This window comes from Sceloporus undulatus, chromosome 6, assembly GCF_019175285.1.
Source record: "Sceloporus undulatus isolate JIND9_A2432 ecotype Alabama chromosome 6, SceUnd_v1.1, whole genome shotgun sequence".
NCBI classification, from domain to species: domain Eukaryota; kingdom Metazoa; phylum Chordata; class Lepidosauria; order Squamata; family Phrynosomatidae; genus Sceloporus; species Sceloporus undulatus.
Genome location: NC_056527.1, coordinates 114,161,856 through 114,189,508, shown reverse-complemented (window position 1 = coordinate 114,189,508; position 27,653 = coordinate 114,161,856). Strand labels below are relative to the sequence as shown.

The 27,653-nt window shown below is 40.0% G+C and overlaps 1 protein-coding gene across 1 annotated transcript in view; it reads right to left on the bottom strand.

Moving 5' to 3' along the window:
* Nucleotides 1–207: 207 nt before the first annotated feature.
* LOC121933921 overlaps nucleotides 208–27,653 on the bottom strand; it is a 110,274-nt gene continuing 82,828 nt past the window's right edge. The window contains exons 8-21 of the mRNA XM_042473906.1: nucleotides 23,404–23,531; nucleotides 16,705–17,044; nucleotides 15,137–15,463; nucleotides 14,074–14,397; nucleotides 13,152–13,472; nucleotides 10,222–10,524; nucleotides 9,128–9,454; nucleotides 8,433–8,762; nucleotides 7,771–8,106; nucleotides 6,000–6,308; nucleotides 5,337–5,654; nucleotides 4,329–4,643; nucleotides 2,349–2,518; nucleotides 208–1,164 (exon numbers count right to left, since the gene is read on the bottom strand). Of these exons, the coding sequence (XP_042329840.1) occupies nucleotides 1,156–1,164; nucleotides 2,349–2,518; nucleotides 4,329–4,643; nucleotides 5,337–5,654; nucleotides 6,000–6,308; nucleotides 7,771–8,106; nucleotides 8,433–8,762; nucleotides 9,128–9,454; nucleotides 10,222–10,524; nucleotides 13,152–13,472; nucleotides 14,074–14,397; nucleotides 15,137–15,463; nucleotides 16,705–17,044; nucleotides 23,404–23,531 (3,857 nt within the window). The 3' untranslated portion in view covers nucleotides 208–1,155. The remainder of the gene's footprint in view (nucleotides 1,165–2,348; nucleotides 2,519–4,328; nucleotides 4,644–5,336; nucleotides 5,655–5,999; nucleotides 6,309–7,770; nucleotides 8,107–8,432; nucleotides 8,763–9,127; nucleotides 9,455–10,221; nucleotides 10,525–13,151; nucleotides 13,473–14,073; nucleotides 14,398–15,136; nucleotides 15,464–16,704; nucleotides 17,045–23,403; nucleotides 23,532–27,653) is intronic.

Below are 27,653 nucleotides of genomic sequence, written 5' to 3'. Positions count from 1 at the left end.
TGACCTCAGCATTTAGACTGTAAATTATATTTTTGATTTATGATCTTTGCAAAGTGCAAGAAACACTCATGGGGTTGCATTAAAAATATTTCTCTTTATAATCAATTTGACTCTTTAAGATTTTAAAAAGATTCCTGTGGATGCAGCACCAACATCTATCATAACCTTCCAGTGCTTTGCAGAAAAAATGAGACGAGCAACAATACATATGTGGGAAAAATGTTTATGGAGTAGTAGGGTGTGATACAGCACTCCTAGTCAGGGCAAACAATTATATAATGAGGAGCAATGAACTGCAAAGGAAAAAATATGGCAATAATCATGAATGTGAGTACAAAAGAAAATAACATGCAAACTAAGGAATGAATTTAAGGATGATATATAAATTTGTGCAACTTAATATAATATAATGCTATGCAATGCAATACAATCCACTCTATTGTTATATAGTTTACATACCAACAAAAACATAAGAGAAAACAGGAGTCTCATTTCAGTATAAAAAACTGGACTTGAAATACCTAGGCAGTGCTATCCAGTTTAGTATAGTACAATCTTTTACAAAAGATCTTAATGCTGATATGTGCTAAAGTATGTTAAAATATACATAAGAACTTTAGCTAAGGAACAAACAATACATATTTGTGGTTTACCATAGTTTCAGGTGAACAGTTGTTTAATGCTATGAGTTTTACACTGAGAACGTTAGGAAGATGATTGTTTAATGTATTTTACTTTTCTATTTACCCATCTGGTATTAACTTAGCCATTTATGGCAAATGGCTAACTACCATTTACCAGATTATCTACCAGGTTAACCATGTAGTTAGCATTAAAAGCACCAATTTACCACCGAAGTGGTTGATTCATGGTGAATTCTCTTGTTTTGCTGTCCTTCAAAGTGTTGGAAAACTCAAACTTTAATTTAACTTGGACTAAAAGCAGCAACAGAATAGGCATGATAAAACAAGTGCTAATGATAACGTGAATCCCACTGATGTTAATGTTAGTTGCCACTAATGCTCTTTTGGTGACTTCCCTTCTGAGTTGTGACACATGTAGCAGACAAAATGGAGGAAGTCTGAGGAAATGTCAAGTGGAGATAAAATGGGGAGTTTATTCTGCATACACTTCATTGTGTGGAATGAATGATGGTTATTTCACCTGTAGAAACAGAATTGGTGGGGGAGAAAAAAAAAGAACCAAATTAGCCATCCATATATTTGTTTCAATGAACATGAGTGAGATTCCTGTCTAGGGAAAGAGAGATTGTTAGAAATAGGAAACTGGAGATGGCTCCTGTACCTTTAATGACTGAGTAGGAAAGGTTGCATGACAAGCAAGACCTGCTGAAATTCCCCTTTCTACACAGTCATTAAAATTATAGGAGCCCTCTGCAGTTTTCAATATGGCAGCACTCATTACTGGAGAACATGCCATCCGTGAGAATTTTTATGCTGTTGTCAGTGTCAGATAGTAGGCAAACATTCAATAATAACCAGGAAGGCAGATACATACATACATACATGGACATTAGGAAAAAAATTCATAATGACGACAGACCACATTGTGCACTGGCAAATCTAATACACCACTGAAGGTACAAACAACAGAGGATCCCTAGCAATATGGGGCATGGGAACCAGGTGTCCTGATTTACCAGCCATTGGGAGCAAGTTGACCAGAGCCTTTCTCTTCTATAGTGGCCTGATCTACTTCTGAGGGACCATTGTCTTGGTGGTTCCAAGCCTGAGGGTGACAGCATGAGTTACTCCACTAAGTTAACACCAACCCTAGTGATGCAACTGGTCCCTACTATAAATGCTGTATCCATGGATACAATGTCAGCTGTGGAGATTTCCCATAGTTCTTGCAAAGCCTCCCTAGTCCCTTCTAATCCTTGATCAAATGAGAAACCTGTTGGACTCAGCCCTGAAAAATACATGGAGTGGGAAAAGTATTGCTTTGTTTCTCACTTTAGAAGGATCTATGAATGCAGGGTTTACATTACATTCTAAAATATCTCTTCAAGGATCTTATGGCTATATATATAGTCTTCCTCTCCCATTTTATCCTTTCAGCAATCCTGGCTGCATCCTACAGCTGGTCCTCCTTGGATGAAAATTGGTTCCCAGGCCCACCGAAATTGTCTACCCTGACTTAGATGATCCATCTGCCTTGGCATTTCCCTTGAATGATGGTGTGATTTTTATGATGTGATGGTTATGTGTTCATTCACTAAGAGGGCAAGGAAGAGAAAGCAAGGAAAGATGATAGTCAGAAGGAACTTATGGGTGAATTATTAGCAGACCAGTGTTTTCTATTATGGTGCAGTACTCCTACATTACCTTGATGAAAGTGACAAGCCCTCCGTAGAAGAGTGCAACAACAAAGAGAACCATGAAAGTGGAAACTTTGTTCCAGACACTGTTGGCCTCCTCCAGTTCACTGTACTCATCTTCGTTTTCATTGCGGACATCACACAGTGCAGCACCCATAACAGCACAATCCCAAGAATCTGCAGAATGATAGTAAAAGAGAAGGTTACTCCATGGAGCAGAGAAGCAAAGAACAACATCTCCAAAGAAACAGCAAGAATAACTGACAGGAAAAATAAAACGTGATGTCAAATAAGATCTAAAGAAATCTTCTCATATAAGTATATAGTTGGAAAGGGCCTTATAGACCTTTAGGTCCAATTCCCTGCTCGATGCAGGTTCATTTGCTAGAGCTGTGGTTCCCAAACTTTGGTCCTCCAGATGTTTTGGACTTAAGCTCCCAGAATTCCTGACTGTTGGTCAAGGTGGCTGGGGCTGCTGGGAGTTGAAGACAAAAATTGGAGGAACAAAGTTTGGGAATCACTGTGCTATAGCATCCCCAGCAGGTAGCTGTCCTGGGCATTTATCTGTTTCAACTGCTCTGTTTTGGAGCAGCACTCTGAAGGTATTTATTTGTTTCTACCATCTGGTTATTAAGATGTGCAGAAGAGGATGCCTATGATTACAAATGTCTACTTGATGGGTGTATGTTACCATACCTTCTTCTGTGTCACTCCCAAAATGCACTTTTCTCAGATTCTCATTCTCTCTCTCTCTCTCTCTCTCTCTCTCTCTCACACACACACACACACTTTACAAAGCAGTTCTCTCAGCCTAAGATTCTTCTCCCTCACATAGAGGCTAGGCCGTGACATTTGGGGAATCTAGTCATCTTATGTATCTTTTTGGGGGGGCCTGTGAAGTTGGTTTTTTTTTAGTAGTAGTGGTGTTTGAATGTTTGAATGATGCTTTATTGCTGGTTTCATTAAAAAACAACAGAGGGACCAGTTTTTATTCCTTTTCATTCATTCTACATCTTACAAGCGGCTTTTATGGAATGAGGATAAAAATGCCAAGAAAAAAATTAAATGTCTGGTGAAGATGTGTCTATTTATTATATCCATTTGTGGAGATTTTGTGCTGCCTAACAACAAAGCTTCCTGGGCTTATACAGTGTGCCTACATTATACGCAATTTGAGCATATGTGCTCAAGCCGTGCGGGACGCAAGGGGCAGTGTGTCCCATTCAGATGAATGGGGCACGCGCCCATGGCGTCCTGTGCCGCCGCACGCACGAGCCCCATTCAAATGAATGGGGCTCCAGCATAGGTGGAATTCGCCTTATTTGGGGGGGGGGTCTGGAACGAATCTCCTGCATAAGGCGAGGTTCCACTGTATATTAATAAAATAAAAAACCAAATCACATAGCTCAGCATAAAGTCAGGTAAATTCAGGAATAGCAATAGCAGCTTCATTTATATACCATTTCATACTGCCTAAGCAGTCTCTAAGTGGTTTACAATAAACTATTTGCTTACAGGGTACTCATTTTAGCGACCTCAGAAGGATGCAAGCCTGAGTTGAGCCTGAGCCCCTGGCTGGTATTGAACTTGCAACCTTGTGGTTTGTGAGTGAGTGGCTGCAGTAACCACTGTGCCACCAGGGCTCATAAATTCAGGAAACCATGCCCTCTTCAAAATCAACAAAGGTCCCAGAGAATATTTGGTGTGTTTCATCAATATAAAGTGCAGTTTTTCATTGTGCAAATAATCTGGCCATTTATTGTATCGTAGGCATAAGAGTCCAACCGGAAAAGAACGAAAGAAACATCTAATTGATTATCAATTTAATTTAAATGTGCAGGATACATGAAAAATGAAAGAAAGTAAATTAAAATATTAGAACAGCAGACTGGGTAAATCAAGAGGCCAAGAAAATTTGATTTTTTTTGGTAGCACTATGCATTTAGCTGATGGTAAGTAGAAACAATGCAACTAAGGTGTGTTTTACCAGAAAGGGAACTGGCTCTTCTGACTGTGAAGTTTTCAGAGGAAATGTGGGCTACCAGGCATGTGTAGGAGACTCCCATCATCCACTTGGTTGCAGGAACTTCAAGGATGCTCATTAGTGAGCACTTTTGTTTATTATGATCACATTTCAAACCATGGACATCATAACCCTTCAGTGACATCCCTTTATTCTCCTCCTTCCACTCCAGAAAGATTTCTCCTGGGTAGAAATCTTCGGCCATGCACAGTAGGGTTATATTTAGGTCTTCACTGGAGGACTGGTGCTGAAGGTAGACCTTTGGAGGCTTCATAGTGCCTGCATTAGAAAGGTCAGAAAAATGTTCATGAACAAAAACAAACATATGCAGGAACATAAAGCATGATAGTGATTTCACCACAGGACTCTGGAGATTGGGGTTCAATTCCCCACTCAGTCATGGAAGTCCACTGGGTGACCTTGGATTAGCCATACCCTCTAAGTCCCCCCAAAACCCCATGATATGTTCACCCTAGAGGCGCCATAAGTCAGAGATGACTTGAAGGCACACAAAAACAACACAAGATTTAGGAGTATAACTATGTACAATATTCATGTAACTCATCATCAAGCATCACTCCTTCCCAGGTAAACCTTGAAACTATAGGTTTCTTTGGAATGGGGTTGGTGTTAGGGTTTATGAGGGCTGGAACTCCTCAACACTATTCTTAGCACCTCCATCAAGCTATATCTCCCACAAATCTCAGTGGAAATGATGAGACTTAGTGGCATTAAAGAGGCATACATTTCCTAAGATCAGTGGTTGCAATCCTGTACTCAAGCAACTTTCAGTTTGTTTGGGGAAAATTCATGGGTTTGCTCAGTTTTATCTTGTATTACCCACAGTCTGAGCATTCTGAATAAGATGGGCCAACACTTTCCATTTCTAGTTACTTGTGTTTAGCCAAATCACTCTATTATGATTACAGTGTTTTCTCAGCTCAATCTCTTTCCCACCCTATAAAGTCTCACCATTCCATCTGGACTTGGTTTCTGTTAGACCACCAGGGATGCTACAGGTGAACTCTGTAGTGTTTCTCCATTCAGTTAGATTCACCCACAGTTGGCCATAGATCCAAGAAGTGCTGTTGCTTTCTTCCAAGTCTGCAATAATTGTAGTGCTTGCATTGACAGGCTCTCCATCCATTGCCCAGCTGAACGTTGCATTGGTGGTTGTGTTTTTGTTGGGTGCCATGCAGGTCAGAGCTGCACTTTTGTTTTTGAAGAGCTCTTCAAAGCTTGGCAATTGCATCTTGATAGCTGTCTCATTACTGAGAGTCAAAACCATTCCTTCAAAAACAAATCAAATTCAGATCACTGAACTGTTCTGAGAAATGCTTCCAGTAATCACTGCATCTGCTGAATAAGGGAAGCATATATTAATTCCTAATTCCAACCCAACGTATCTTGTTTTGGACTAGTCCCTAAGGCTTATGCAAAGGAAGTTTAAGCTTTTAAATCATGCCCACTGGTTGGATTCTTCAGCATCCTAAAAGGAATTTAGGTAATGGCCATTTATTAGTGGTGAGGAAAACACAGGGTTTCTATAGATCCTCAGAAACCCTATTTCTATTAATACTGGCTTCTTTCTGTTTAGCATTTAAACATATGGTTTACTTGGATAATATGACTTACCAGAAGAATGCAAGTCCTTCTTAATCAAAGCGTTGGTTGAGCTGTGATTGACAATGCATGTGTATTTTTCTGGCTTGCTCCATTCTTCTTCACTGAGTACCAAATGGCAACTCTTCTGGAACTTCCCGTTAGCAAGCAAAACCAGACTGGAAGTGTCTGAACTACAATTGAAGTGATGTCCTTTCACATGCCACTGAATGTCAATATTTTTTGGATAGAAGTTGGTAGCAAAACAGACAAGTTTCTGGCCTTCTCTGTCTTCTGAGGTGTGAAATGCCATCACTTGCGGAGAAGATGGTTCCAGAAAATCTGAAATGTAATGATTAACCTTTGTTTGCAAACAGAACTCATGAGGTTGAGGGCAGTTTTTCCTGTTAAATGCATATCACAAAACAATGGGGATGATAACCAATTAAACTTACACCTACAATTACTTTCAAGTACACTTAAGGCCTGTTACAGACTGCCAAAATAAAGCTGCTTCGGGTCTCTTTGGAGGTATGCAGTTTAAATGATGCATGCATCCTAAGAATCCGGAAGCTGCACCAAAGCTGCACTCCAGTGCTTAGGAATGGAGTGTGGCTTTGGCGCGACCTCCAGACTCTTGGGACCCATGCATCTTTACAATCGCATACTCCAAAGAGGACCGGAAGCAGCTTTATTTGGCAGTGTCTGTAACAGGCCTAAGACAGCCACAATAAAGCTGCTTCGAGTCACAGTGGAGGTATGGTGTTTCAATGATGCATGCGTCCTAAGAGTCCAGAGGTCGCACCAAAGCCACGCTCCAGCCCTAAGCAGCTTTATTTTGGCTGTCTGTAACAGGCCATACTTTGTTTGAAGCAGAGTCAGGGAAAGTACTGTTTATGAACTGTATGTGTCTCCCAAAATTATTTTTGAGTCCTCCAGATCCCTCTCCAGCATCCATATTTTTCCCCAATAAAGGGTCTTTTTTGGAGCAAGAAGTCAACCAAAAGTCAACTCTCTGTTGCAGAAAAAGTCTCTCCTGGGTCTAAATGGCCCCAGTGGGGTAAATATGGCCCAATACAGACAGGCCAAAATAAAGCTGCTTCGGGTCTCTTTGGAGGTATGCTGTTTAAATGATGCATGGGTCCTAAGAGTCCAGAAGTCGCGCCAAAGCCACACTCCAATCCTAAGCACTGGAGCGCAGCTTTGGCGCAGCTTCCGGACTCTTAGGACCCATGCATCACTTAAACAGCATACCTCCAAAGAGACCCAAAGCAGCTTTATTTTGGCCTGTCTGTATCAGGCCTATGTGATCAAATTGATGCCCTACATCTCCTAATGTGTGTGGGGTAATTTTGGGCACAAATATGGGGTTGGCCTCTAGAATCTCATGGAGGTCCCATATCTTGGCAGTGTCCACTCCTCTTTAAAGCAATGGCTATGGCTCTTACTGATTTCAAAGCAAATAAGTTTTGGAGGTTTACTTCTCAATGCCAAACAAACTATTGCATGTTCATCACCTGAAACTGCTACGTGTAAACAGTTATCCTTGCTCAAAGACCACAGACAGAGCCATAGGAAATACCAAAAGCAGTAATTTACAAGACAAAAAGTTCAACATTCATCAGAGGATATGTGTATTGTGATCTCTGACTTCATGTGTGCATGTACCCACAATCATATGAGAATCTCAGCCAAATGACCTGATCCAAGAAATCATGTTTAGGTGTTGTGCACCAGACATAAAGTTGCACAGTGCAAGTCTAAACCTCATCCTGTGGATAATAAGCAGAGCACTCAGACTTACCATATAAATTCCTACTGGTATTCTTCCAGCCACTTAAGGACTCATGCCCCACCAGACAGGTGTATAGAGCCCTGCTTTCCCATTCAGATGCTGGGACTTTCAGGATGCTTTGGATGGTAAAGGTTGGATTTCCAGTTTCAGCCACTGGGGGCCCAGTGATATATTCTGAGGTATCAATATTTCTGTTGTTCTTCTTCCACCTGACAAGTATTTCAGCTGGAGAAAACCCAGAGATCATGCAAGCCAGCCAAGCTACAGCTTGGTTGGTAGGTTGCATCAATTGTGTTGCCGACGGGATGACCAAGGAGAGAGATGGCTCTTTAATGTGATTGGAATCTATATGTAAGGAGATGAAAATAGAAATATTGGGAAGGAGGATCTTCAGTGAGAGGTTAGAAGAAAGATGGCGAAGTTGGGATGAGGAATTAGTTATGCTATTTACATATAATGGGCAAACTTTAATTTTTGTACAATAAAAGTTTGAGAGATTCTATCTCTGTCTGAGGTCCAACTACTTCATATATGTGTAATTTGTTGAAGGGTAAGGGAAAGGTGTTCCATATATTTTCTTTATTGGCATGGAGAAAAATCTTTATCTGAATTTTGATCCTTTGGTCATAACCATTAGTTTTTCACCCATAGCTTCTGAAATCTTCCCTCACCTTTACATTTTTGGATGCTGATGTTCATGTCAGGGAAGAGTGCACAAGGATGAGAAAGGACGCATTGAATTTTGCTTCCAGAATCCCAGACTTGACTGGTGATGTTCAAATGGCTTTCTAAGGTCTGGGTCTGGTTTGGATGGTTCTTGACATTTCCTGTTCTAGCATCCTTGGTATGGTTGAGATCATTGACCATCCAGGTGAGCATAGCATGGTCCAGTTCATAACCTACCACCAGACAAGTCAGGAGAGCTTTCCTTTGTGTGACTAACATCTCAAGAGGTGGTTTCAAGAGGTAGAGGTTGGGAGGCAGGATGCTGTCTTTACATACTAGAGAGAAACAGAAGTCAGATTGTGATCTTTATGATGAGCATAATAAAGCATTTTGAAGGAAAAGATGGAAAAACAGAGTGTACAAAAGAAACTTAGGTATAGTGGTGTGGAAAGTGACAATGCTACTTTCCAATGGAAATTGGACGATCTTGCCTACATTATCAGAAACGCAGAAATTGATAATGCAATTCTGTCTGAGATTGTCTAATCATGTAGTTGCATTTCCTGGCAGACTGGATAGTTTAGGTCCAACAGCAACCAAGGACAGTAGGCCTGGGCAAGATATGAACTTATGTTCTGGGGAGAAATGAGTTAAGAAGAGAAATTCAAGAAGAGAGAGAATGAATGCAGTGGAAGGTCACCTGTGCACTTGCTGATCTTGGCTGTCTGGATGTTATTTGCTTCAGGCTGGGTCACCTTGCAGGTGTATTCTTGTAGTTTGTTCCACTCCTTGAGGGGCACAGTCAGGTTGCTTCCAGTGTAGAAGTGATTTCCATTCTGCTGATATATTTCTGGCTTTGGTTTTTGTAGGGCCTTCCCACCAACCTCCCAGGTGACTTGTATTTTCTCAAGGGAGAAACCATAGATGGAACAGAGTAAAGTGACACTACTTCTGTTTCCTAGGCCTGTGCTAGGGCAGAGCGTTGTGGTGTTGAGAGTTAGTGTGAGGGCTGTGGGCATAATCCAGTCTAAAGAAAGAAGTATAGAAAGAGATGGGGTGTTAGATAGGGTCAGATTCCTCCTGAAAATTCAGGTGCATAGTTTGGGAGTACTCCTGGATGCAGCACTGAGCTTGGAGGCCCAGGTTTTGGCAGTGACCATGTGTGCTTTTGCACAGTTAAAGCTAGTGCACCAATTGTGTCCATTCCTGAAGAAGTCAGAATCTGGCTCCAGTAGTACATGCTTTAATAACCTCCCATTTGGACTACTGTAATGCACTCTATATGCTGCTGCATTTGAAAAGTGCTCAGAAACTTCAGTTCAGTCAAAGAGCTGCAGCCAGTGTGAAGTCAAAGGCTTTCATGGCTGGCATCCATACATTTTTGTGTTTTTTCAGGCTATGTGGCCATGTTCTAGAAGAGTTTATTCTTGCTGGTGAAATATCAGGAATAAACACTTCTAGAACATGGCCAAATAATCCATAAAAATCTGTAGCTGCGGCTTCTATAGACAATCGCCCCACCATGCCCCTCGCACGAGAGGCCAAAGGCCCCGGTGGCAATCGGTGGCAGGACCGGGCTGGGGCTGGTCCCAAGGCCTCGCCCCTGTCCTTACCCATAATTCAAATCTAAAATACCTATTTATTGCTAAGTCAGTTCTAACACTGGATGTCCAATTGTTCCTGGTCTTACTGCTTTCCTTAATTTTTAAAAGAAGATCTGATTCAGTAGCAGAGACATACAGTCTACACATTCTGGCAAGCTGATGTTTATTGGGTCTTATTGACCTGCTTTACCTTTTCTGGAAGTCTTCTTGACCACAGTAAAATTTGTTTCCTTATGCACCACCTCACAAGTGTTGCTTTCCACATCTTGCCACTGAGAAAGGGGGATTTTGAACTGACTGCTGGCCCAGAATGTTCCATCTGCCATATTTTGTTCTACAAAAGTTTCATTCTTATTCTGTGGCCCTCCTTTCCATTGGATGCTAACTTTTTGAGGTCTGTAGTTAGAGGCAATACATTTCAGCACCATTGTTTTCTTCTTTCGATCTACTGACTGCAGGAGTTCAACGGTAGGTGCTTTAGGCTCAAATAACTCTGCAAAGAAATCCAAGTTTTCAGTAGCCATAGTGAAATCCAAAACAGAATAACATCATACGTTGTACTAGGAAGACATCAAGTTACCTGGGTTAAGTAAAAGGAATCCCTCAGGTGCATTAGCAAAAGAAATGAAGAAATTCTTCATGAGTCAAGCAAGGTGAACAGCAAACCAGGATCTTGTATATCTTCCTGGAGTATGCAGTAGAAGGTATAGCTGCCGTGTGTTAGGTGTAAGAAATGAACAGAATAGAATTCTCTGCATCTGCAGAGTATAACTAGGGCCCTTGAGATGGACAGATGTCCCCAGCAATTAATGGTCTAGACCTGGAGTTCCTTGGTCAATGAACATAGACTTGGGCTAGAGTTATAACATTTCTGGAAATTGTTTCTAGCCATGGGGAAAAACACAGTATTATTTTTTTCCCTCTGGGGTGAAAAATCCCCAGAAATTTCAGGCCAAATAGCAATGTATGCAATACTTACCCTTGTAGCCAACTATATGACTGCTTTAATGGTATGAATAAAAGCATTTACATGTTATCAAATCTTACTATTAGGCATATATATATATATATCCCAGAGCAATAATCCTAGACATCTTCATTGAGGTACAAGACCTACTCTGTTTAGTGGAGTTGGCTCATAGGCAGCATTCGGAAAACTGTAGGTTCAAAAGTATGAGTTTTGTAGTAGGGTAGAGTTATTTGAGGAAAGTGGTAAAAACAAGTACAAGGGAGGGATGCAGGTCAATAGATATAGGATACTTGTATCTGCTGTCCTATGCATCTCCACATAAGCGCAAAGATTGTTAGAAGAGGACAACCAGCAATTCAGAAGCAAGGAAAGCCTTGTATGATCTTCTCATGAAGGTGGTAGCACCTTCCAGCTGCCACAGTACATTCTGAGTTTCAGTCCTTAATATCCAATAATAATTTTCTAACACTGAGGATTGTTATAGACAAAATCTCCATTCCACATGCTGTGACTGAGTAAAATATTATTTTACTAAGCATTTGACTCATTCCATGTGAGAAAATAATTCACAGCAGTTTTTTATTGTTCCCTGAATAATCACCCCTCCCACTGGAAAAGAAAAAAAGAGAGGAAAAACTGAATCCCCCATCCCCAGATTTTCTCATCCCACCTCACAAGACATCTAGGTTGTGTTGGCATTTTCTTTAACATACAGAGGACATTTTGATTATTCCATCTGCAACCTGAATTTAGTGCATTCTCTGTGGCTGTGCACTTTGTTCTCCTAGAGATCCATTAAAGCCCATGATTGATTCACATGTGTATTTATCACTGAATGTCTTGCTAGCTGATGCTCATTTGGCAAATGTATGAACTTTTTCCTATTGAAAAGGACATAAACGAGGCAACGTGGTATGAACACTCTGTCTGTGGTGTTTAATTTTGATGGCTTTCTTGCACATTCAGGTTTACACCAGAATTGTCTGAAAGTTGAATATTCACCTGCGAACTTCTCCAGAGGCTCTCCTGAAAGTGGCAGAGGTTATTTTTTTTTAATCTGTAGTGGTTTTTAGAAACTAAGGTCCAATGCTAGACTGATGGCTAAATAGGCATCTCACTGAACCTAAAAATATAGTCTAATTTCAGAATGGTTGTATTTTAGAGTCGTCTGAGTGAATACGGAAGGGTTGGTGTGCTATCCTTTGCTCAGACCCAAATAGAATTCAGAGACATGGCTTTGTTAGTCTGGATTATCAGTATGCAAAGGGAATTTGTACTATCGTTGAAATTGATCATACAAAAAAACCTTGTAGTACTGTATAAGCTTTTGTAAACTTGGTCTGCTTCCTCAGATGTCTGCTTCCTCCATGCAGCTGAGGAAGTAGACCAAGTCTACAAAAGCTTCTGCTACAACTTCTTTCACATAATTAGCATCAGATCCAAGTAGGTTTTCATGCTAAACTGCTTTGGGTACTCACCTTCTTCCTCTTCTTCTCCTTCTTCTAGGTTAATACTCATGTATTGTATTTATTGTAATGTCACATCAGTGCAAGGTAAGAATATAAATATTCACTTTTTTCATTCTTGCAGGGAAGAACAAAATAATTTCAAAAGTTTTCTTCCCAACAGCCAAGATTATGAGCATCGTTCAACCCTTTTTCACATGTTAGGATTTATTTTGTGAAAAATCAATTTTTATGAAAATCTGTATAAAATACATTGTTTCTGAACAAATGGATTTTCCCTATAGTAAACAAGTTTGGCAATTATATATATATATATCACAATGATTGACCACTTTTTTGATATGTGTATAAAGTGTCTTAATGTTTTGTGACAAGAATATTTGTGAGTACTCTTAACGTACCTAGTATAAGTCAGGGGCATCCGGGGGTTACCAGGATGCAGTAGTGATGTTTCTCTTTGTTCCTTTTCCATCTTCCTTGCCTATACTGCTATGAAACATTCCAAAATGTGCATGGTGCAATTTGGGTTTCCTAGTGTGACATTATAGTATGGAACATAGTACCAATGTAAGAAATGTTGAACTGAATCCTATGCACTTTTTGATTTCTATCATAGCTTTCATCTTGCAACTGGTCTCTTCCAATCTTTACACTCTCAGCACCCACCTCAGAAGATCCACTTACCAATGGGTACATTTTCACTGGCTGTGATTGGCTCATCGGAGGAGGAATGGTAGACCACACAGCTGTAGCTGCCACCCTTGCCCCCTGGTTCATCCCTCCCAATTTTCAGGATGCTGTAAGTGGTGTAGATATCCCCAGTTGCTGTTGCTATTGCATTGTCATACAGTTTCTCATTCAGGGGGATGTCATTTTTCTTCCATGAGATACTAATTTCCTCTGGGGAAAACCCACTCACATCACAGATAAGAATCAGAGCCATGGCACTCTTGAGAGAGATGTCAAGGGAGGCTCTTGAAATGGCAACAAAGGGCTTCGTAGTATCTAAATAAAACCAAGAAAAAGACATATTTTTTGGTGCGTAAGTATTATTTTAAAAAGCTATGCACAGGTCCCTCCCAATAGTTTATAATCTGAATAGTCAAGACTGGGACGGGAACATGGACAAGAAAGAGATATCCTTTCAAATCCTATAATTTTAGTAGTGTTTGGGGCTGCCTGAAATATTCACAAATCTACCTTTTTGTTGGCTGATCAATGCCATTGTTTCTTCTCTCCATTGCTAATTTAATTGCCACTTTCCCTTCCCCATTTTTCACTTTTCTCATACGTATCCAGCCAAGCAGCCATTCCATAGTGAATGCGATGATGCCATGATTCTATGAAGCCATGATATTTATGTAGCCAATCAAGTCTGGCTGTGTGGTAATGCCACAGATACCAAAAGGAGCCAAGTGAAATGGTCAGAAATGCTTCATTCATGACATTGTTTAGTCTGAATGAATGAAATCTTTTGCCTCCCCTTTGAACTTACTAAAAAAAAATCACTATAAAGAGAGACTGGTTATTTCTGCTCTGCAAAATGATGTCTCTCAAAAACATTCCCCTCATAGTCCAGCAACTAGACCCAGACACCCGTACTCACGTGCATCCTTTTTGACTGTCACTTCTTTGATGCCATCTTCATAGCAATATCCAGTTACTTTGCAAGTGAGTGTGGTGCCCTTTCTCCATTGCTCCAGAGATATGGGATGGGTACTGATCACACTCTGACTTCCACTAGGGTCTGTCTTCACCATGTTCCTCTGACTTAGAGGGCTGGGCTTGCCATCACCATCTACCTGCCAGATTATTTGGGTGTTTTCAAGGTTGGATCCAACCACAGAACATGTGACACTTGCTGTCCCCTCAAGCAGATTTCTATAGGATGGCTTTGTGATGGAGATGATAGGCTGTGTCATTGAGCAGGCTGGGGAGCATGCCAAGAGAGAAGGAGGGTGGGGAAGAGTTCATTGTTATTTGAAAGCTACAGAATATTCAGAAATTATTTTTGGTCAAAACTCTGTGCACAATTACTTGGGCATCAAGTAATGTAACCCTCCACCCCAAATCCTAAGTACTAAGTGGGTTTTTGGACAACTGCAGATTTAGATCCCATTAAAGAATTTAAGAATCAAGTAGTGGGTTTTTTTTTTGGGATTGTCACTTTAATTTTTATAACGTTCCTAGGCCATCTTTGTTCATTAGAATTATGTTCATAGCTACTTCTGCTTTTACTTACTCTAAAATAAATGCAGGCTTAGAAAAAAGATTTCTTGGTGTTGTGTGCCTTCAAGTCATTTCTGACTTATGGAGACACTACTAAGGCACCATATCACAGGGTGGCGCAGTGGTTAAATGCCTGTATTGCAGCCACTCACTCAAAACCATAAGGTTGCCAGTTCAAGACCAGCAAAAGGGCTCAAGCTCAACTCAGGCTTGCATCCTTCCGAGGAGGTCGCTAAAACGAGTACCCAGATTGTTGGGGGCAAATTAGCTTAAACTTTGTAAACCGCTTAGACACTGCTTAGGCAGTATGAAGCGGTATATAAATGAAGCTTGTTTGTTTTGTTTTCTTCACAAGATAACCCACCCTCGTTATGTTGGTTGCCACTTTGTTTATCTCCAGACACCTATCACCCCATATCCTTATTGCTGGCAACTCTCACCTTGGCACTTGCTGGTATTGTACATTGTCACATTCTGGCTGTTGGGTGGGCGAGTCACTTTACATGTGTACAAGTCCCCCTTATCCCAACTCTGTTTGCTGATGTTCCAGCGGACAAAGCTGGAGTAACTGCCCTGGTCTTCATCGGCAATCAGTTCTACTTCTATGCTCTTTGGCTCCACGTCTCCATTCCTCAACCATTCCACGCTGGCTTTTCCAGGGCCAAGGCTCCGAAGGAGGCATACTAGTTCCAAGGTGATCTCCTGTACACCGCAGTTGGGAGTTAAGATGTGAACTTGGACTGGCTTTGGGTTTTCCCAATTGCAATCTGAGAACAAAGGGTAGAAAAAATGTTTACAGTTGCAACACTGGTCATCAATACATTTAATACTGTCTTCTAATAAAGAAGTATCTAATAATACCAAGGACTGAAGTGTTGCAATCCTGAAACAGGTTTTAGGTGACCAGACATTTTATCCAGATGCTGAAACAGTAGTTTGTTGTTGTTTTGGAATCACACCCGACAGTATTTAAAGAGCCGTTGGAATTCAAGACAGATCTGGTAAAAAGCATTCTTAGCCATAGCTTTTACCTGCACCTGAGAGTATATCCAGGAAACTGGTCCTCTAGTACTCAATCTTAGGCCTTTGAAATATGTTTAGACTTCATCTCCCAGAATGCCTGACCACTGGACTAAGCTGACTGAGGTTTCTGGGAGTCAAAGGCTCAAACACCTGGAGGACCACCATTTGTGAAACACTGCTCTAGTAGAACCCCATTGGATCAAGCTGACTGGGTGGTAAAGGCTAAAAGGCCAGAATCCATTGTTCACCATTCCTGACAGCTGTAGCTGATCAATTCATACATAACAAGAATACCTTAGAATGCATTAGAAATGGGATTCACTTTTCTTTTTTTAAAAATGTCAATTGTCTAATTTGGAAATGCATGATTTCCACATAATGAGATTCTGGAGCAAACGCTGGAATTTTGTATGTGTTCAGGCATAGTTTGGCATTATGAGTATATTTGATAAACTGCACATAGCAACTTTCATGGGGAAATGATAAGTCCAGAGAGATTAAAGGTGGCTTTGATTACTTCACCTCCCCCCACCCCAAAAAATACTGACAAAAAACAATCCTTATCCTACCCTTCTGAAGCTGCTACTTGGCATGTGATGAAGATGTCGCTGGGGCTATTGCCAACTTTCCCCTCATGCCAAATAATAGCTTCAAGATGGTGCAATTTTGTTCAGGACCACAATGTTGGAGGAGAAGGAGCTTAACACTTTCTATCATATTATGGCTCAAGTTATTATCTCTCCATCCATCTATCCATTCTCCACTCTATATAGTATCTACAGATGAGTAAAAGATGCACAGTACTAAACTACACATACATCATCACATTTAATTTGTCCCCCAATAGCTTCAGGTTTAAATGCTGAACATGTTCCACCTTTTTTTTTTTTGCCTTAGATTTTACACTTGTATGACTTCACTGTATTTGAGGTTTCTGTAACCATTTTGCTATATGAATGTTGAGGATGCAGGGGAATTGTCTTACCTTTGTACCTGATGACTGCTGAGGGGCTGCTCGATTGCGAATCAGTATCACGCTCTACACGGCATCTATAAGATTTTGCTGAAAACTCAGAGAAAGGGACTGTGACCTTGCTGGTACTGTATGATGGTTTCCCATTCTGCATGGATGGGAAGAACATTTTGTTAGCACTGTCAGGTTCCCATGTGATTTGGGGAGGTTTTGGCAGAAATCCAAAAAGCAGGCAGCCAAAAGTTACACTTCCTTGGGCTTCCCTGTTGTCAGAGTTGCAGCAGGACAGCAGAGGGAACAGAACAGGTGTGTCTGTGGAAACTGTAGGAAAAGAGAAAACAGATGAGAGGTACTGAAGAAAACACAAGCCAAAAGATAAAGCTTGAAAAGTCTTAAATTTATCCTAAATTAGTCATTCCAACTAAAGGAAAGATAGTCCCACATGTGAGATAGCTTAAGCATCACTAGTCTATAGCAGTGCTACTCAAAGTGGTGGTTTCTGGATTGGTGCTGGTCCCTAAGTCATTGGCTGTCAGTCCTTGGCAAGTTTCCAGGAAAGAAACAATTGTATTAAATAGTCAGAAATTTAGGGCTGGACACTGTCACATTGGGAAGAAAAACCTCCATATCAGATAAAGAAGCATTTGTCCATAGCACATGGCTGTCAGATTGAGAAGCATTGGTCTATAGCACATGGCTGGACTTGAATTAGATCTAAAGTGAACCTGAAAGATGTGTCTGGTAGCAAATGGAAGAATTTACATGGCAAATTGCCCATATAAGCTCCAATCTGCTCTGCTGTTTTGGATTTTGGAATTCCCTGATTTGAATGTATTACCTAATGAGATATCTTGGAGATGGGACCCATGTCTGAACACAAAATTCATTTATGTTTCATATACATAATATACGAACTTTAGGCATATAGCCTGAAGGTAATTTTATACAATATTTTAAAGAATTTTGTGCATGAAACAAAGTTTGTGTACATGGAACCATCAAAAGGCAAAGGTGTCATTATGTCAGCCACCAATTAAAAAAAGCTTTTTTTAAAAAAAATATTTCAGGTTTTGGAATTCTGGATAAGGGAGATTCAATCTATTTATCTATATCTATATCTCTATCTATTAGTCCAGTGAGATCTTTAGGATATTTTCTCTAAATATGTTTACCTGATGAGGAAGTCATACGCTTTGGCCACAAAATCCCTGTGTCTTTCCAGAGGACAATTGGATATATCTTTCCAGTTATCATAGAGTGATGTCTGGATCTATTAAGCTAGTGCATTAATCCGAATTAACTGAGAGTGTGCTGTGGGAAACACTCAGTGGTCTAAATCCAATGTTAGTCGGCCCACCCCATATGTGCGGGCTTCTCATATGCAGACTTGTGATCATGCAGACGAGAAGCCCCATTTAGATGAATGATACATGTGCCACTCCGCACACAGTAGTGCACCCCGTTCATCCAAATGGGGCTTGAGTGTGCATGGAATTAGCTTTATGCAGGGGTTTGTGTGTGTAGGTCCAGAACGTATCCCCAGCACAAAGCAAGGATCCACTGTATATCCTAGTGCTTCCACTTTCTTTCCCAGATACCCAACCTGCAGCTGTTGGTTCCACCCAAAAGCCTACAGCAGAAGGTTCACAGACTTCTGGAAGAGGTTCTTTTTTTGGTGGGTGGGCTATAGTGGGGAGAAGAAATCACCCTTCTGATTTTGTTGATGGAAGCAAGTTCATTAGGGAGGTTCCCCAATGAATTTAATCCAATGCCTTTTGAAGAGCTGCACATCCCAGAGAAAAAGTATAGTCAGCCCTCTGTATTAACAGATTCTGCATCCACAAATTCAGCCCTCCACAGCTTGAAAATATTGTCAGTTCCCTGCCCCACCCAAGCAAACTTTGATTTTACCATTTTATATAAATGGCACCATTTTACTAAGTCATTGTATACAATGGGACTTGGGCATCCCTGGATTTTTGTATCTATTGGGCGGGGGGGGGGGGTCTTTAACAAACTCCAGTGGGTACAAGAGCCCACTATAGTCATGCAGGGAAAAATGTTTTTCAGAGATCATGTCCATTATTGTTTACCTTCTGATTAAGAAATCTCTGACAAATATTTGAGAAAAATCCCAGTTTCTAGGAATCTCATATGAAAAACCATTCAATAAATAATGGAGTTTATCACACTAGGGAAACCCCAAAGAGAAACAGGATTTAAATAAGATTTAAATTTTTAAAAAACCTGCAAATGTGGGAAGTTTATCAAACAAAATGGCTGCCAAAGTAAAATAATGTGAAGTTAAAGCGAACATTAAATGGAAAAAGGGCAGCTTTTTACTGTCTGAACTTCTCAAAAGTAAAAAGCTGTCCTTTTCCTCCATTTTACATTCGCTTTAAACTTCGTGTTACTTCACATTAACAGTGATGTCGTGTAAGAATCTTCCCGCATTTGTGGTTTCCCCCCCCTCTGATTTAAATCTCATTTAAATCCTTTTTCTCTTTGGGGTTTTCCTAATGTGATAAACTCTAATGATAGGTAGAAATTTGGATGCACCCTTTTGCCCACTTACATTATCTCACAGATAATATCAACAATGGCCATAAGGCCCTCACAGCCTTGGTAAATGCCTCCAGTTGGAGTTTGCAAATTTGGGATTCATACTTCATTTGCTTAATGTAGGGAAATACTCCAGAAGAACCAAGGAGAAAGTAGTTGGGCATCAAGATGCCTGGTAGATGGGGTAATAAAAGATTTCCACTTAAGATCAGGGTGTCAGTTTCTACATTAGATGAAACCTGAATTTCTCCCAGTCATCCTGACAGAGATGAGACTGAGTTGAGACAGAAATTCTACATTTCTATAAGGCACAATCCTAAACACAGTTTTTTCACAAATACATCAAAATGAAGGTACTTACAACCACATAGGCAAATCAAAGCATTGTTTAAAGTTGCATTCTGTATTGAGTTTTTCAAGTGGGAGAGAGCTGGGTGTTTGGAGGTGGCTGTTTGGGTCTCTTTGGCTGTGTGGGTTCAGGATGTTTGGATAGCTTTACCTATAGAGGGGCCAGGGATGCTCAGGGAAGATAATACTTTTTGGTATTTCAATGCCAGTTGAAGGTGTTAAACTATAATAGCAGCCTCTAGCTACGAGCTATGCTTGTATATTGCAGATGGAGCTTGAGGTTAAATGTGAAACACAAGGGTCTTGGACAGATGTGTTTATCCATAGAGATACCAGCAGGTGTTTTATAAATGGAACCCTGACCCAAACTGTATCTGCATTGCACAATTGAATCAGTTCGATATCCTGCAGAATCCTGGGATCTGTAGTTTGGTGAAGCACCAGAGCTCTCTGACAGACTAGGCTGAATACCAAGCTATAAACCTCAGGGTTCTTTAGAATGGAGTCATGGCAGTTAAAGTGGTGTCCAATTTCATAGAAGGAATCAGCCATGAGATTAGTCAACAGACATGGCATGTTGGAAAGTCTCTTGGCTACTATGTTTCACTCACTTTCATCAGAATTTCCTAAACTTTTATGGCTATTAACCCTAAACACGTTCTACTTTGCCCAACATTATTATGCTTTTCATGCCTTGTTAATATTTTCCCCCCACCACTAGACATTTGAAATGATGACATTGGCTGATTTTGCATACTTTAATAATAGTTGAAAAATGCCTCGAGTCTCTCTCTCTCTCTTTTTAAAAAGACATATAAGAAATAATGGTGATTGACAAATAGAAGCTGGAAGTAAAAATGTTAGAAAATAAAACAATTAGTGAATGATAACTAGTTCCTTTCCTGATACTGAAGCTATAGCTGCATATCTTTAAATTTATACTGAAAGAAAACTTAACTTGAGGGTTGGACTACGACTCTGGAGACCAGGGTTCGATTCCTGCTCAGGCGATAAAACCCACCAGGTGATCTTGGGCAAGTCACATGCCACCAACCCCAGAGGACCTTCTTCTGAACAAACCGTGCCAAGAAAACCCCATGACAGGTTTGCCTTAGGATTGTCAAAAGTCAGAAATGACTTGAAGGCACACAGCACATGCACACAAGACAGCAGTTTTAGGTTAATTTTTTACTTATTTTAACAGTTAAGGGGATGGCTTTACTTATGGTGATGGAGGAATATCACATAGTTCAAGCACTGACATATGCTGCTGTGTTGTGGGTGTTGAAGTGACAATGAGATAGATAAGAGGAGAGGTTAGCCATAACCCTGTTGGAAACTTACATCTCCAAGAGTGGACTTAGGTATGTAGGAATGAGTCTTAGACAGTTCCATAACATCTGTATTCAGCAAGGGTCTGCTGTTACGTTACTATGCAGGGGAACCAGTGAAGTGACTGGTGTACAATGGGTTCGATGGGCATTGCAACACTGGATAAGGAGTGCTGATGTGCATTAATAGAGCCTGATACACATTGGGCCAGTGTTTTTAGTATCCTGTTATGCATTTTCACAATCCACTAACAGGGTTTCTTAGTGCCCCTGCTAAATAGCTAAGTATGTGTAAAGTTATGTAACATAGACTGTGACAGAGCATTAAAGACTGCTCTTTTTTAAACCTTGCAGCAGCTTGTAATATTCAGATGGAATACTACAGAAGAAAACAATTGAAGGAGCCTTTCAACTACAATTTGAGTCCCCCTTATCTGGAATTCCAGAATCCAAAATTATCCACATGGATGGCTGAAAATTGACACCTTTGCTTTCGGATGGATCAATGGATCCAAACTTTGTTTCACGCATAAAATTATTTAAGAAATATTATGTATAAAATTATCTTTGGGCCATGCATATAAGGTTATATTATACATGCATTCCATGTTTAAATTTGGGTCTCATCACCAAGATATCTCATTATGCATATCATTATTCTAAAATCCGAAAAACAAAAAACACCCCAGAATTCAAAACACTTCTGGTTCCAAGGATTTTCGATAAGAGAGACTCAACCTGGATAATGAGATATTTGGGGGGACTTGGAGCTACAACTGTAACTGACTACTATTTAAAAGTAACACTCCAAATTCTCCTGGTAAGACCAATTTACCAGTATGGGGTGACTATAAAATACTAATAATTTTGCAACATCTGTAGAGAGAACAACCCCATTGTCTAAAAATCTAGTAACTTTTCTTTATGGTGTAACTATATAACTGTGCTTAAATACCTGTGTCTTGACTGTTGCACTCCATCAGCGCATCTGAAGAAGTGGATTGAAATCTGTGAAAGCTCATGCTAAAATAAATTAATTAGATTTAAAAGTGTCATCCAATTATTTCCCACTGTGCTTCATTTTTTACCCAAATAAGTAGCAATATTCCTCTCCCTCTTGTGAAACAGCACTTGGGAATTAATTACAATTATAGGTAACAACCATAGTAACAATAACAACTGACAAGGAAGGCAACGTGTTAATGAAGAATATACATTTATTGGAGTATTGTATAGCAACTAGAATAGAAATTACAAACATTATACTTGGTACATATTGTGCAATAATTCTTTGTCTATTGCACTTGAAGTTAAAAGTGCAAGCTCTTCTTTATAGTTTTAGATTAAGCAAGAAACTTTAAGTAGAACAAAATAAGACTACAACTGAGTCAACAACAACAACAACAACAAAATAATTTTGCACATACACAAACACAGAAAAATGAAGCAAAATTGCACCATGGATTTAAAATGTAAACAGCTGGCCCAAATCTTGTCCAAATGCAATGGAATTTAAAGGCCAGGATACAAAGGAAAATAACAATGGAATAAATCTTTCTTAAAATAGGATGGAGAGATAAAGTCTTTGCTTATGATGGTGTTGAAAGAAAGTGAAAGAAAATAGACATGTTAAGGCAGTTTGTTGTTCATTGTTAGATGATTCCTTTCATTGCTATTTCACCTGGAATTGGAGAAGAAGAGAATTAATGCTGCTGTGCAGATAGGATATTACCCAGTTATTTACTCCTTTGCAGCTTTATTATCTTTAAGTATTAATAACAAACAACAAACAAGCTTCATTTATATACCGCTTCATACCGCCTAAGCAGTGTCTAAGCGGTTTACAATTGTAAGCTAATTTGCCCCCAACAATCTGGGTACTCATTTTAGCGACCTCCTCGGAAGGATGCAAGCCTGAGTCTAGCTTGGGCCCTTTTGCTGGTCTTGAACTCGCAACCTTATGGTTTTGAGTGAGTAGCTGCATTTAACCCCTGCGCCACCAGGGCTCCGTGAGTAATACCTACTTCTGTGAGATTATAGAATGTGGGCTAAAGAACTGAGGAGCAGGGAATGTGAGAAAAGTGCAAAGGAGAAACACTGATTAAAAGAATGGATGGAGACGTCAAAGTAGGAGAGAAGTCTATGGAGCAAAGACAGGGAGAAATAACTGAGGAGAGAACAGATGAGAAGGAAGTAGGCAGATATGTTTTAGAAGGAAGGAGAGGAAAAAGGAAGAGCAGTAACTGGGGGACTAGTAAAGACAAGATGGAAAACAATGATTTCCAAAATGTTGTCTATTCTCAGAGCTTGGGCTAGCCTACTCTGTGGATACCATTGCTGGTTTAGTTCTCTTCTACAGTTGTTAGTTCTTCTGCTTGCTATAGGTGATATAGAACTGATCCTAAGTCCAGAAAGCACGATCGAGAACATTGCATGTCAGTGCCCTCCTTCCCTGTCCCATTTATCTTACCTTGATGACAGTCACAGTGGCACTGTAGAAGAGGCTCACAAGGAAGAGGATGATGAAAGTGGAAAGGATAGATGAGATGTTTTGGAGTTCCTCATCTTCTTCAGTGTCCACAATTCCATCTAGGTAAGCTTTGGACAATACATGGGGATCAGATTCTTCTGGAGTTCAGAAAGAAGGTGAAGTTCCAATCAAGACACATAACAAAAGAAAGTAGTATAGAGAGGGTGAGGACTGAAAGCAAGAAAGGAATTGGGGGGTGGGAAGGCAGTTCAGGAGGCGACAAACTTCTGGATTTCAGACAAGCAACAAATAGGGATGGTAGCTTCCAACTGATATGAGAGGCTGGAAAGAGAAAGAGGAGATGAGCTGATTTAGTGAAGCCTTGGAATAGTGGCAGATGAAGGCACTTCTGAACTCTGTCTCAAGGAAGGAACCTTCCATCAACTCAAGACAGGTAGATGGTAACTAATTATATCAAGAAAGTGATGAATTGTTGTTTGGCAAGTTGTTGCTGATTCAGAAGCATTCGACAACTTGGTGTGAAGAAGGAATGAATTCATTAGAATGAAGCTGCATAGAACTTCATGGTGTAGTGAGGGGCAAACCTGAAGAGTGGCGATGGGTTAAATGTTACTGTATGTGTTGTGTTGGCAATGTGATGGAGCATTAGCTATATCTCATGGGCAAGTGTCCCAACAGGTTTAGTTCACATTGTGCAAGCCATGTTAGAAATCCTGCATGGAAGAGATTTAGGGGATCTAGAAGCTCTCATCCAACCATGCACAATGATCAAGAACACTGTAATAAGCTCCTTTTGCTTCAATGACTTTGCCAATTCCTTTGTGAAATTGTATAAATGCCTTTCAACTTGCAGAAATTTTCTGATACAATGTAGTATCATCATTTTTGGCCTGATTGAATCTTTGGAACCAAATAGTAGTGTAACACTCTGTGCCACAAGAGAAAGAAGAGATGTCTCATCCTTGGACCATTGTGGTCTTAAGTGTGGATTTTTTTTTATGCGTCACTCATGGGTTTCATGTGAAATTATCCAGGAAGTTAGCTTCCATAGAATGTAGATGTTTATATCCTACAAAAGTTGAGAATTCACCATTGCAGTTATTATTTTTGTGTCTAGAAACAGCCTCACAAACTGTGGGCTGGGTACAATGAGAAGGTAGTTTGTTCAAAACCACTACTGAAAACTGTGGTTCAATAGAAATGAATGAATGGCCTACTGTACTTCAGGAGAGTATTATGTCCTTTCCATCATACTGGTACATTCTTTTGGGACCATATGAATGTGCGAATGTCTGTGACGTAGTCGTACCATTCCATCTTCCTCCTTTCCTCCTTTTATCTTCTCTTTGGATTATATTATATATACATATATAATAGTTGTAAAAGTTTATTCGGTCATTGACCAGCAAAACATATATAATATATATGTTTATATATAAACATATGTAACCTAAACATTGTTTTAAAATGAGCCGGAAGTTGATAGTTTATTAAGATTTGTACAAAACAAATTAGTTTATGTGAGTGAGTAAAGCCCTGTACTGTAGATGACAGCAACGTCCATTCTACAGTCAATCTAACCAGACTAACAGCCATGAAGAATGGCATGAATAGAAACCAACCACAAAGAAAGAAGTCGAGTATGAGTAGAACTTAATATAGTATTGGGTTCTTGTTGTTGTGTGCCTTCTAGTCATTTTCCACTGGAGGCAACCCTAACGTGAACTTTAAGGTGACCAAAATCGTGAAGGGTCTGGAAACCATGCCTTATGAGGAGAGAATTAGGGAGCTGGGTATGTTTAGTCTGGAGACAAGACAGTTAAAAGGTGACATGATAGCCTCGTATAAGTATTTGAAGGGATGTCATATTGAGGATGAAGCAAGCTTGTTTTTGCTGCTCCAGATGATAGGACCCGGAACAATGGATGCAAGCTGCAGGAAAAGTGATTTCACCTCAACATTAGGAGGAATTTCCTAACAGTAAGACTGTTCGACAGTGGAACATACGCCCTCAGAGACCGGTGGAGTCTCCTTCTTTGGAGGTCTTTAGAAGAGGCTGGATAGCCATCTGTTGGGGTGCTTTGATTCTGAATTCCTGCATGGCAGGGGGGTTGGATTGGATGACCCTTGGGGTCTCTTCCAACTCTATGAGTCTATGACATCACAGGGTTTTCTGAAGCAGAGAGAGGGTGACTTGTTCAAGGTCACCCATTGGGTTTCCAAGACTGAGCAAGGATTTGAACTCTGGTCTCCAGGGTCATAGTTCAACACTCAAATTACTATGCCACATTGGTTCTTGATTCCTAGCTTGACAATAATCCAGTTCTAAAATAATCTATCTAGAATCCTTGAAGTAGATGGTAATTATATCAAGAAGGTGATGAATTGTTGTTTGGCAAGTTGTTGCTGATTCAGAATCATTCGACAACTTGGTGTGAATAAGGAATGAATTCATTTACTATCAGAAGGAGTCCAGGGTGTGATCAGGGGTTAGGGTTTATTAAAATATTTATAAAACAAAACAAAACAAACAAGCTTCATTTATATACCGCTTCATACCGCCTAAGCAGTGTCTGAGAAGTTTACAACTGTAAGCTAATTTGTCTCTAACAATCTGGGTACCCATTTTAGCGACCTCCTTGGAAGGATGCAAGCCTGAGTCGAGCTTGAGCTCTTTTGCTGGTCTTGAACTCACAACCTTATGGTTTTGAGTGAGTGGCTGCAGTACAGGCATTTAACCACTGCGCCACCAGGGCTCCTTTCACAACAGAATATAATAAAAGGAGTTTGGGATTATGAATGATCTCAGTTGCTTTGCTCTATGTTTCACATTTAGCAGATGTATCAGAGGGCCATACTAGCTTGCCATTCCCTGGGAGGAAATTGGAAATAGCATGGGTGGAAAAGGACAACACTTGTATATTGAAGGCTGTTTCTTGGGTTATCTAATCAAACATGATTTAAGATTTTCTTAGTGTCATCACTGTCAACCTTTCCTCTCTATGGGCTGGAGAGAAATAACACTACAAGAGATGCGCAATGCCTCTAAATGCACCTCCATCTCCAGTCTCCATCTGTCTACTTTGGCTCCTACTGGAGTAGAGACAACTGAAGCATATGTTTCCTAGGTCTTTCCTTTATATTGTCACTTATATGCATGAATATTGGGAATAAATTCTTGGATAAACATTGCTTCAGGTATGATTTTGGACTCAGGCATTTAGAGCAGAGGGCCACAGCAGTAGTAATTCTCTCAGTCTTTCCTGTGTTTCTGTGAATGACAAATAGCTTTTGTAAAGTTTGTGGAAGAGCTGATCTGATCAGCGAGGTCAAATGACACGGATGCAGTGTGCGAGTGTGTGTGTGTGCGTGTATGTGAATGGTTTCTACCAATGAATAGTTTTTTTAAAAATAAAAATATAAATGTCAGTCATATGGATTCCCCCCTCTTTAAAGGTAACAACCATTATTTTTTTTACCATGGACTAATGAGTGAGTTTACCCTTTCTGTTAATTGGCATCTAGGGTGTTGTTGTTTTTCTAAAATTAATAAGAGCTTTGACGATGGGCAAAACTGATTTGTTTTTTCAAAGCTAGATTTCTCGAGTTATATAGTAAGAAAACTCTGCTCTGGAGAATTGTTCTGCTGTCGTCAAGATAAATCATTATTGGAGACTATGTTTTATTGCTGTGTTCTGTCTTGGCTTTGTCTTGAAAATAACAAGTTAAGTCAAGTTGGATCAGCTTGTTTAGGTGATAATAATCCTGTGTGTTAATGGAGAGTTAGTGAAGTCTACAATATATTGCAAATACCCTCAGATATTTATTGATTTATGTGGCCATGCAATAATAGAAGAATAATTTGGCTCCCCACACTTTCATACACCATTTTGAATGTGTTCCAGATTCCCACAGAAATATCTCTTAGCGCCATCCTGAACATTTGAAAGATTGTTCCTTGTGACCATCCAATGAATGAGACATCTCCTCAATCATAAAGTGGTTTAAACTAATGTCACAGAATGTTTCATAAAGCCAGGCCCTGTATGTATAGAATGTCATTCATAGGGTTACGTGGATATATAGGTTTCAGAATATGTTTTGATAACTCCTAAAATTAGAGAAGATGTTAAGCAGAAGGTCCAGATGATTGTGTCAAATGAAAAGTGTCAACTAGCTTTCTAAAACAACTCTTTTCCATTCCAGAAGTAGAGACAGAACAATTTAGA